General features: G+C 45.9%; 1 protein-coding gene across 1 annotated transcript in view; it reads left to right on the forward strand.

Moving 5' to 3' along the window:
* Positions 1 to 11,669, forward strand: part of LOC120498890 (GON-4-like protein) — a 46,847-nt gene extending 35,178 nt beyond the window's left edge. The window contains exons 23-31 of the mRNA XM_039702112.1: positions 894 to 1,037; positions 4,184 to 4,327; positions 4,588 to 4,707; positions 6,458 to 6,586; positions 7,607 to 7,793; positions 9,044 to 9,306; positions 9,511 to 9,779; positions 10,412 to 10,514; positions 11,023 to 11,669. Coding sequence (XP_039558046.1) covers positions 894 to 1,037; positions 4,184 to 4,327; positions 4,588 to 4,707; positions 6,458 to 6,586; positions 7,607 to 7,793; positions 9,044 to 9,306; positions 9,511 to 9,779; positions 10,412 to 10,514; positions 11,023 to 11,172 — 1,509 coding nt within the window. The 3' untranslated portion in view covers positions 11,173 to 11,669. The remainder of the gene's footprint in view (positions 1 to 893; positions 1,038 to 4,183; positions 4,328 to 4,587; positions 4,708 to 6,457; positions 6,587 to 7,606; positions 7,794 to 9,043; positions 9,307 to 9,510; positions 9,780 to 10,411; positions 10,515 to 11,022) is intronic.
* The last annotated feature ends 22 nt before the right edge of the window (positions 11,670 to 11,691 follow it).

The raw sequence follows: 11,691 nt of genomic DNA on the forward strand, positions 1-11,691 counted from the left end.
CACGTTTCACCTCTCCATTCCTGAATTCTGCACGTTTCACCTCTCCATTCCTGAATTCTGCACATTTCACCTCTCCATTCCTCCTGAATTCTGCAGGTTTCACCTCTCCATTCCTGAATTCTGCACGTTTCACCTCTCCATTCCTGAATTCTGCAGGTTTCACCTCTCCATTCCTGAATTCTGCAGGTTTCACTTCTTCATTCCTCCTGAATTTTGGAGGATGGAGTTTTCATCTCTTCCATTCCTCCTGAGTTTTGCAGGATGGAGCTTTCACCTCCTCAAGTCTTCCTGAATTTTGCAGGATGGAGCTTTCACCTCTTCCATTCCTCCTGAATTTTTCAGGTTTCACTGCTTTCATCCCTCCTGAGTTTTGCAGGATGGAGGTTTCACCTCCTCCATTCTTCCTGAATTCTGGAGGATGGAGCTTTCACCTCTTCCATTCCTGTTGAATTTTTCAGGTTTCACCTCTCCCATTTCTCCTGAATTTTGCAGGACAGAGCTTTCACCTCTTCAATTTTTCCTGAATTTTGCAGGATTGAGGTTTCACCTCTTCCATTCTGCAGGGTGGAGGTGTCACCTCTTCAATTTTTCCTGAATTTTGGAGGATGGAGGTGTCACCCCTCCCATTCCTCCTGAATTCTGCAGGATGGAGGTTTCATCTCTCCCATTCCTCCTGAATTTCCCTGTTTTATGAGCAAAGCCAGACTTTATAAATGTTAATTATACAAAGTGGTGTTTCTCTGCCTCTCCCCAGTTTTGTGAAGGGCATCAACACAATGGAAAACAAAGGCCAGGACAGGAATTTGATTTGTTGAAGTCAATTCCAGATGCTTGGGAATATACTTGAATCTTTTTCTTTCTTTAACATGCTTGAATCTTTTTCTTTTGGGCAGTTTGAGGAGCAGCAGGCCTTTGAGAAGAGCAGGAAGTTCCTCAGGCAGCTGGAGATCTGCTTTGCTGAAAATCCTGCCCACCACCAGAAGATCATCAAAGTGCTGCAGAGCTGTGCAGATTGTGTGCCCCAGGAGATTGCAGAGGTAACCAGGGAGCTTTTCTGTCCCCTGTCCCTGTCCCTGTCCCTGTCCTGTCCCTGTCCTGTCCCTGTCCCTGTCCTTGTCCCCGTCCTGTCCTGTCCCTGCAGACCTCAGCAGTTGGCCCAGCACATTTTTGATCAATTTCCAATTTAATCAATCAAAAAGCCCAGCCCTGTTGTGATCAAATTCATGCACTGATTGATCACAGAATGACTGGGGTTGGGCAGGACTTTAAAGCCATCTCACTCCACCTCTGTCTGTCTGTCTGTCTGTCTGACACGTCCCTCCAGGCCAGCTTTCTGCAGCTCCCATCCCAGCTGCCCTGGGCTTCAGGGGGATGGGAGGGGCCCCATGAAATAAAGGTCTCTGAGCCAGGTTTTATAAGCTCTTTGGGATTTATTTCACAGCCAAGACAGCTCAGCCACCTCAGAAAACAGAAAATCAGCAGGATGGCTTCTGTGGTGGTGTTGGAAACCAAACAGAAAATCAGCAGGATGGCTTCTGCGGTGGTGCTGGAAACAGAAAAGTTTCAGTAAAAGGCAAATTAACAAAACTGAGCCAGCTGCAAGAGGTCCTTGCTCCTGGTGAAACCTCCCACAAAAGGGATTATTTCCTTTGTTCTCCTGTTTTTGTAGTGAATTGCTCAGGCCCCTGTCCAGCTGGCTGTCCTTCAGTTTGGGGTGAATTCCCCAGGTCCTGGGAGGTGTATTTTTACCAGCTGAGGAGAGGAACTCGTGGCTTTTTTCCTTTTTAAGGACACAAAGGGTAGTTTTGTCACTGCATCCCTGCAGCTGCACAGGCTGGGGGTGTCTCCCTCCCACCCCCACCCTGCAGGGGAGGCTTTGTGTCATCTGCACAGATGAGGAGATGAGAAACACCAGGGAGGTGCCCCAGGCCCAAATTAATCCAAATTTCATTTACTCACAGATAGGAAATACCAGGGAGGTGCCCCAGGCCCAAATTAATCCAAATTTCATTTACTCACAGATAGGAAATACCAGGGAGGTGCCCCAGGCCCAAATTAATCCAAATTTAACCCCAATTTCATTTGCTCACAGGTGAGAAATACCATGGAGGTGCCCCAGACCAAATTTAATCCCAAATTAATCTCAATTTAACCCAAATTTAATCCAAATTTAATCCAAATTTAGTTTACTCACAGGAGAGAAATACCAGGGAGAAGCCCCAGGCCCAATATAATCCAAATTCAATCCCAATTCAATCAAATTTAATCTACTTAGAGGTGAGAAGTACCCCAGGCCCAATTTAATCCCAATTTAATCCAAATTTCATTTGCTCACAGATAAGAAATACCAGGGAGTTGCCCATGCCCAGTTTAATCCCAGTTTAATCCCAGTTTAATCCCAGTTTAATCCCAGTTTAATCCCAGTTTAATCCCAGTTTAATCCCAATTCAATCCCAATTCAATCCCAATTAATTCAAAATTTATTCCAAATTTATTCCCAATTCAATCCTAATTTAACCCCAGTTTAATCCAAATTAAACCCCAATTTAATCTGAGAAATACCAGGGAAATACCCCAGACCCAATTCAATCCCAATTCAATCCCAATTTAATCCCAATTTCATTTGCTTATAGGTGAGAAATACCAGGGAGATGCCCAAGACCCAATTTAATGCCAATTTAATCCCACTTTAATCCGAATTTCATTTACTCACAGATAAGAAATACCAGGGAGGGGTTCCAGGCCAAATTTAATCCGAATTTAACACAAATTTAACCCAAATTTAATCTACTCACAGGTGAGAAACACCAGGGAGGTGCCCAGACCCAATTTAATCCCAGTTTAATCCCAATTCAATCCAAATTTAATCCCAATTTCATTTGCTCACAGGTGAGACATATCAGGGAGAGGCCCCAGATCAAATTTAATCCCAATTTAATCCAAATTTAATTTGCTCACAGGTAAGAAATACCAAGGAGGTGCCCAGGCCCAATTTAATCCCAATTTAATCCAAATTTCATTTGTTTACAGGTGAGAAATACCAGGGAGAGGCCCCAGACCCAATTTAATCCCAATTTAACCCTAATTTAATCCAAATTTAATTTGCTCAGAGGTGAAAAATACGAGGGAGGTGCCCCAGGCCCAATTTAATCCCAATTCAATCCCAATTTAATTTGCTCTTGCTCAGAAGTGAGAAATACCCCAGACCAACTTTAATCCAAATTTAATCCCAAATTTAATCTGCTCAGAGGTGAAAAATACCAGGGAGGTGCCCCAGGCCCAGTTTAATCCCAATTCAATCCCAATTTAATTTGCTCACAGATAGGAAATACCAGGGAGAGGTTCCAGGCCAAATTTAATCCAAATTTAACTCCAGTTTAATCTGCTCACAGATTAAAACACCATGGAGGTCCCCCAGGCCCAATTTAATCCCAGTTTAATCCCAGTTCAATCCAAATTTAATCCCAATTTCATTTACTCACAGACAGGAAATACAAGGGAGGTGCCCAGGCCAAATTTAATCCCAATTTAATCCCAATTTAATCCCAATTTAATCCCAATTTAATCCAAATTTAATCCAAATTCAATCCCAATTTAATCCCAATTTCATTTACTCACAGATAGGAAATACCAGGGAGGAGTTCCAGGCCAAATTTAATCCAAAATTAATCCAAATTTAATCTGCTCACAGGTGAGAAATACCAGGGAGATGGCCCAGACCCAGCTGAATTCTGGAATTCTGGAGGAATATCTCCAGGCTAATTTGATTAAATTTCCAGCCTATTTTGATTAAATTTCCAGGCTATATTGGTTTAATTTCCAGGCTAATTTGGTTTAATTTCCAGGCTAATTTGCTTTAATTTCCAGGCTAATGTGATAAAATTTCCAGGCTAATATGATTAAATTTCCAGGCTAATTTGATTAAATTTCCAGGCTATATTGGTTTAATTTCCAGGCTAATTTGCTTTAATTTCCAGGCTAATGTGATGAAATTTCCAGGCTAATATGATTAAATTTCCAGGCTAATGTGATTAAATTTCCAGGCTAATTGGACACTGGGTGGGGAATGATCCCCAGCACCCAGGAATTTGCAGTCTCCACCCTGCAGCTCCAATGATCCCTCAGAGCCCAGGGCAGAGGAGGTGAAATTATTATTTTTTCCTGACTTTTTGCCCTTTTGCAGCTGAAGACCCAGATGTGGCAGCTCCTGAAGGGCCACGACCACCTGCAGGATGAGTTCTCCGTGTTCTTTGATCACCTCAGGCCCTCTGCCAGCCGCCTGGGAGACTTTGAGGAGATCAACTGGACAGAGGAGAAGGAGTACGAGGTGCAGAAATCCCCCCAAAACCAAAAAAATGACAAAAGCAGAGATAAAAGTCACATTTGAGCTGGAAGAACTCAGTTTTAGAGGGTGAATTCCAGAGGCAGAGGGGTGGGAGAGCAAAGCCTTTGAAATTTTGAGCAGTGTTTTTATTTTCTTGGGGGGGAAAAACCCAGAAAATTTTTAAAAATATTTAAAAAAAAATTTAAAACCCCCCAGAAAAGAAACATTTGGAGAGCAGCTGTTGTGTGTTTGTTGTGCTGCAGTTTGATGGCTTTGAGGAGGTGTCTCTGCCAGACGTGGAAGAGGAGGATGAGCCCCCCAAAATCCATGGAGCCACCAGGAGCAAGAGGAGGAAGGAGATGGGAGGACAACAGCAGGACAAGGTGGGTGGGCAGGTGAAATTGGGGTTAAATTGGGTTAATTTGGGTTAATTTGGATTAAATTTGAGTTAAATTTGGGTTACATTGGGTTAATTTGGGTTGGAAATTTGGGTTAAATTGGGTTAAATTGGGTTAATTTGGATTAAATTTGAGTTAAATTTGGGTTACATTGGGTTAATTTGGGTTAAATTTGGGTAAATTTGGGTTAAATTTGGGTTAATTTGGGTTACATTTGGGTAAATTTGGGTTAAATTTGGGATTAAATTGGGTCTGGGGCAACTCCCTGAGTGTCTCACCTGGGAGCAGGTTAAATTTGGATTAATTTGGGTTAAATTTGGGTTAAATTTGGATTAAATGGGTATTAAATTGGGTCTGGGGCAACTCCCTGAGTGTCTCACCTGGGAGCAGATGAAATTTGGGTTAATTTGGGTTAAATTTGGGATTAAATTGGGTCTGGGGCAGCTCCCTGAGTGTCTCACCTGGGAGCAGGTGAAATTTTGGTTAATTTGGGTTAAATTTGGGTTAAATTGGGATTAAATGGGGATTAAATTTGGTCTGGGGCACCATCATGGAGTGTCTCACCTGTGAGCAGGTGAAATTGGGTTAAATTTGGTTAAAATGGGATTAAATTTGGATTAAATGGGGATTCAGTTGGGTCTGGGGCACCTCCCTGGAGTGTCTCACCTGGGAGCAAGTGAAATTGGGGTTAAATTGGGATTAAATTGGGGTTAGATTTGGATTAAATTGGGTCTGGGTCATGTCCCTCCTGTGAGCAAATTAAATTTGGATTGAATTCAGATTGAATATGGATTAAATTGGGTCTGGGGCATCTCCCTGGTTTTTCTCACCTGTGAGCAGATTAAATTTGGGTTAAGTTTGGTTAAATCTGGGTTAAAATCGGATTAAATTTGGGATTAAATTGGGCCTGGGGCATCTCCCTGGTGTTTCTCACCTGTGAGCAAATTAAATTGAGGTTAAATTGGGATTAAATTTGGGTTAGATTTGGATTAAATTTTGATTAAATTTCGATTAAATTGGGTCTGGGGCATCTCCCTGGTATTTCTTATCTGTGAGCAAATGGCATTGGGATTTAATTGGGATTGCATTGGGATGGCATTGGGATTATTTGGGATGGCATTGGGATTTAATTGGGATGGCGTTGGGGTGGCATTGGGATTTAATTGAGATTCATTGGGATGGCATTAGGATTTAATTGGGATGGCGTTGGGGTGGCATTGGGATTTAATTGAGATTCATTGGGATGGCATTAGGATTTAATTGGGATGGCGTTGGGGTGGCATTGGGATTTAATTGAGATTCATTGGGATGGCATTAGGATTTAATTGGGATGGCGTTGGGGTGGCATTGGGATTTAATTGAGATTCATTGGGATGGCACTGGGATTACATTTGGGTTAAATGTGGATTGCATTTGGATTGCATTGTGTTCCTGGGGGTGTGGGAGCAGCCTGGCAGGGATGGGCTGGGGGTGGCTCTGCTGTGCTTTGCTGGCCAGCAGCACTGGAGCCCCCGTGGCCCCTGTCTGTCTGTCTGTCAGCTGGGGTGTTTTCCATCTGTCTGTCTGTCAGTCAGTCAGTCTGTCTGTCTCTCTCTCTTTCTGTCTGTCAGCTGGGGTGTTTGTTTGTCAGCTGGGTCAGTCTGCCTGTCTGTCTGTCAGCTGGGGCTCTGTCTGTCAGTGTGTTAGCCAGCTGGGTCAGTCTGTCAGCCAGCTGGGTCTGTCTGTCCGTCCGCAGGAGGCCGAGTGGCCGGAGGGGGTGAAGGAGCTGAAGGAGTGCTCCTGCTCCTGCCCCTGCCACGAGGGCAGCGGCGAGCTGAGGCTGAAGAAGAGCAAGAGGAGGAGCTGCAGCCACTGCGGGAGCAAGGTCAGCGGGGCAGGGGGCTGGGGACCCTCCGGGGACCCTCCTGGGACCCCCCAATCCATCTGTCTGTCTGTCAGTCAGTCAGTCTGTCTGTCTCTCTCTCTTTCTGTCTGTCAGCTGGGGTGTTTGTTTGTCAGCTGGGTCAGTCTGCCTGTCTGTCTGTCAGCTGGGGCTCTGTCAGTCTGTCAGCTGGGTCTGTCTGTCCGTCCGCAGGAGGCCGAGTGGCCGGAGGGGGTGAAGGAGCTGAAGGAGTGCTCCTGCTCCTGCCCCTGCCACGAGGGCAGCGGCGAGCTGAGGCTGAAGAAGAGCAAGAGGAGGAGCTGCAGCCACTGCGGGAGCAAGGTCAGCGGGGCAGGGGGCTGGGGACCCTCCGGGGACCCTCCTGGGACCCCCCAAATCCTGGGGACCCTCCGGGGACCCCCCGATCCTGGGGACCCTCCTGGGGACACTCCTGGGACCCCCCAAATCCTGGGGACCCTCCTGGGAGCCCCCAAATCCTGGGATGAGGAAGGGAATCAAGCCCCCAAATCCTGGGGAACCTCCTGGGAGCCCCCAAATCCTGGGATGAGGAAGGGAATCCATCCAGGGTGAGGAAGTATGTAAATATATATATAAAAAGGGAATCCATCCAGGGGTGCCCCCTCCCCTCCCATAATAATGATAATAATGATGATGATTATAATAATAATGATAATAGTAATAATATTAATAATAATGATGTTAATAATAATATTAATAAAAATAAATAATTTGGCCTTTCCAAAGCACAGCCAGTGCCTGGTGGAGCCCTGGGCAGCCTGGCCGTGCCGGGCCGTGCCGTGCTGTGCCGTGCCGGGCCGTGCCGTGCCGTGCTGTGCCGGGCCGTGCTGTGCCGTGCTGTGCTGTGCCATGCCGTGCCGGGCTGTGCTGTGCCAGGCTGTGCTGTGCTGTGCCGTGCCGGGCCGTGCCGTGCTGTGCCATGCCGGGCCGTGCCGTGCCGTGCCGGCTGGCACGGTGCCCTGTGTGAGTGCCCCCTGTTCGCAGGTGTGTGAGCCCCGGCTGCACAAGCACAAGGACGCCGCGGAGCTGCCGGCCAGCCTGGCTGCCCGCGACTGCAGCCCCCAGCCCGAGGGGAGGGCAGCCGCGGGAGAGGAGAGCCCCTCGGGCAGCGAGGAGCCGGAGCCGGGCCCGGGCAGAGCCAAGGCTGGCCCCAGGAGGGGGCAGTGCCCAGGTGTGTGCCGCCTGCCTGCGCACCGGGCACGGCCAGCCCCTTCTCTCGGTGGGCGTGTATGGGTAGAGTTCACATGGAATGTGGGAAATGTCTTCTAGATGTTATATAATGTATATCATAGATTGAAAATATATTATATGTATTATATATCATATATTAAAATATATTATATTTATTATATATATTATATTAAAATACTACATAAAAACTATACTTAATATATATTATATATACAATACATTATATATACAATACATTATATATTATATATAACATATATTATATAATATATATAAATATAATATATATTATATAGTATGTATGTTATATACTATATATTTTATATATTGTATATAATGTATATTATAAATGTAATATATTTAACATGTACATTTAAAATATATATTATATGTATAATACATTTTAAATGCACATTTATTAAGTATAATGAGAACTTCTAATCGTCTTTTCACTTTTTTTTCTCTTGTTTCTCCACTCTGGATGCTCTAAATTCAACAAAACCTTTCCTGCCTAGGGAATATTCTGCCCTTTCCCCAATGATTGCTCCATCTATTTATTTATTTATTTATTTATTTATGTAAATATATATATAAAAATATAAATTTATTTATTTATATATGTAGATATATATATAAAAATATAGATAAAATATTTATTTATTTCTATATGATATACATTTCTATTTTTATATTTAAATATATATAATATAAATGCACATTTATTGAGTATAATGAAAACTGCTAAATCATTACCTTCTCACTTTTTTCTCTCTTGTTCCTCCATTGTGGATGCTCTAAACCTCTGCCTTCAAAAGAATATTCTGCTCTTTTCACAATGACTGCTCCCTTTACATATATTTAAACTTATATATATATGTGTGTATATATGTATGTGTATATATATGTATATAATATATATGTGTTTTTATTTACATTTATATATTGATATATACAATATCACTGCACGTTGACTGAGTGCAGTGAGAGCCCGGCGTGCAGCCTGGGCTCTATCAGTGACTCCCCTCCCAAGCCAGGCTGTACTTATATATATGTATATACATATATACATATGTATATAATATATATGTATATGTATATAATATATATGTATATATATGTATATATATGTATATAATATATGTGTGTATATATGTATATATATGTCAGCCTGGGCTCTATCAGTGACTCCCCTCCCAAGCCAGGCTGCTGAGAGCTGTGTTTGTCCCGCAGGGTCCCGGGATGCCAGCCCCTGTGCCCCCGCTGCTGCCCAGCTTCCGGAAGGTTCCGGCTGGGCCCGGCTGCAGGGAGCTGCTCTGGGGCTGCCTGCGGAGCCCGGCGCGTGCCCGGGGGCTGCGGCGGCGCTGGGCAGGGACCTGCTGCTGCCTGCGGGGGCACAGGGAGCCCCAGCCTGCCTGCCCCAGGGGCTGCAGCCTGCTGCAGGGCAGGGTGGCAGCTGCAGGGCTGCAGGGGAGCAGGGCAGCAGCAGCAAAGCAGCAGCAGAGCAGGGCTGCAGCAGTACAGCAGCAGAGCAGAGATGCAGCAGAGATGCAGCAGAGCAGGGGAGGTGCAGCAGAGCAGCAGGGCAGGGGTGCAGCAGAGCTGCAGCAGAGCAGGGGAGCAGCGGCAAAGCAGCAGCAGAGCAGGGGAGCAGCAGAGATGCAGCAGAGCAGGGGAGGTGCAGCAAAGCAGCAGCAGGGCAGAGCTGCAGCTCAGGCTCCCCTGGGCACTGCAGCTTGCAGCCACAGCACAGAGGCTGCACTGGAGCTGCTCCCGAGGGCAGGCCAAGGACAAATGGCAGCAGCAGCAGCAGCAGCAGCTCCCTGGTGCATGGCCCTGCGCAGCTGCAGCCCCGAGCCCCCGGGCACAGGGAGGAGGAGCAGCAGCAGCAGCGGGTGACAGAGGCCACCGTGTGTGCCAAGAACAGCAAAGTCAGCTCCACGGGGGAGAAGGTCGTGCTCTGGACCAGGTACTCCTGCCTGAGCTCCCCGTTCTGGGCCCCTGTTTGCCTCCAGCTCCTACTTTTGTTTTGTGTCCTTCTTTTCTGACCCTTCCCTTTCCTCTGTTCATCAGTTTGGCCCCATGAGCTGCTCCTGGCAGGGCTCTTATGGGGCACTTCAGACTGGGGAGAAAACACCTCAAACCTTCTCAGAAGGTTCCTCCAAAAACCCTTAAAACATTCTCAAAATGTTCCTCCAAAAAAACTTAAAATGTTCTCAAAAGGTTCCTCAAAAAAACCCTTAAAACCTTCTCAAAAGGTTCCTCAAAAAACCCTTAAAACCATCTGAGAAGGTTCATCCAAAAAACCTTAAAACGTTCTCAAAAGGTTCCTCCAAAAAACCTTGAAACCTCCTTCAAAAAACTTAAATCCAGGCTGAAGGAGCCAGAAGGTTCATCCAAAAAACCTTAAAACCTTCTCAAAAGGTTCCTCAAAAAACCTTAAAACCTCCTTCAAAAAACTTAAATCCAGGCTGAAGGAGCTCTGCTTGGAGACGGGTTTTGGGGTTGGGGGTGGCAGGAGGGGCCTTGCTCAGGCATTGCTGGGGGGGTTTGGGTCTGCTGCTGGTTTTGGGGTGATTTCTCAGGGGTTTTGTCGTGCAGGGAGGCTGACAGAGTCATCCTCACCACGTGCCAGGAGAAGGGAGCCCACCTGGACACCTTCCACGCCATCTCCCAGAAGTTGGGCAACAAGACAGCGAGTGAGGTGAGGCAGCTGTGGGACAGGGGTGGGAAGGAGGGGGTGCTGTCCTGTCAGCCTCCCAAACTTCTGTTTGATGAAAAAATCTCACTTTCAAATAAAAAAAACTCAAAAGCAAGCCAAATTCTGATTTAGTGGTGCCAAAAATGCCCTCATTGATGTTTGAGCTGCACTTTTGGCACTGGACTTGTTTCAGTGGCTGCTCCTCAGCCTCTCCTCCTGTACAAAGATCTGCTTTTGCCTCTGAATCCTCCCAAACTGCCAGATTTACTGGAGAATGTAAGAGAGAAAACAAAACCCAGTGCTCTTCCTTTTCTCTTCCTTTTCTCTTCCTTTTCTCTTCCTTTTCTCTTCCTTTTCTCTTCCTTTTCTCTTCCTTTTCTCTTCCTTTTCCTTTATGCCTCAATGCCACTGTGGTATTGATTTATTTTGGTGTTACAGGACACCCTGAGCTTTGTAATATGAAATTCCAGTGCCACGAGGTCCCTTCTGAGCCTGGATTTGCCTTTCTCAGGTGTCCCACAGGTTCAGGGAGCTGATGAGGCTGTTCCACACCTCCTGCGATGGCAGCTCTGAGGATGAGGAGGATGCCACCAGCACCAGCAACACAGACCAGCTGTCAGACAAAGATCTGCTGCTCTCTGAGGAAGAGCCTGATGACTGAGGTGATCAGCTACTGACTGCACCAGAAGAGGGTTTGGGGTTTTTTTAAACCAGTTTGCTGCTAGACAGGTGCTGTGGAAAAATGTTTGCACAGGTACTTGAGACAGCACCTTCATTTTTTGTTCAGTTTCCAGCCTGGACTAAAGGCAGGAAGTAAAAGGAGAAAATTCTCAAGAACTCCCCTGGGGAGCTTCAGCAGTGGAGTAACAGAACTTGTGGACACTGACCTGGCCTGGGGTGAAGGTTGGGCCAGCAGCCTCTGACCAGGACCTGTAAATATTGTACCCTGAAATGCCAGTTTTCATGTGCAACAAACACATGACTTTTTCTAAGTTCTCCCCTTGTGCTGATTGTATGTGAGACGGTCACAGACTGAATTTTCTATTTATTGCGTGGGTTTATTTGAACAGGCAGAGCAAATCCAGTTTGCACAGCTGAAAAAAACCCAACCCAAATATACAAAACCATTCCCAAAAAAAGCAGCTTTCCTCTGAAGAAGAACTTCACCGAGAAGTGAGAA

The sequence above is a fragment of the Passer montanus genome, unplaced genomic scaffold (genome assembly GCF_014805655.1).
Source record: "Passer montanus isolate IOZ18808 unplaced genomic scaffold, ASM1480565v1 scaffold154, whole genome shotgun sequence".
Taxonomy (NCBI): domain Eukaryota; kingdom Metazoa; phylum Chordata; class Aves; order Passeriformes; family Passeridae; genus Passer; species Passer montanus.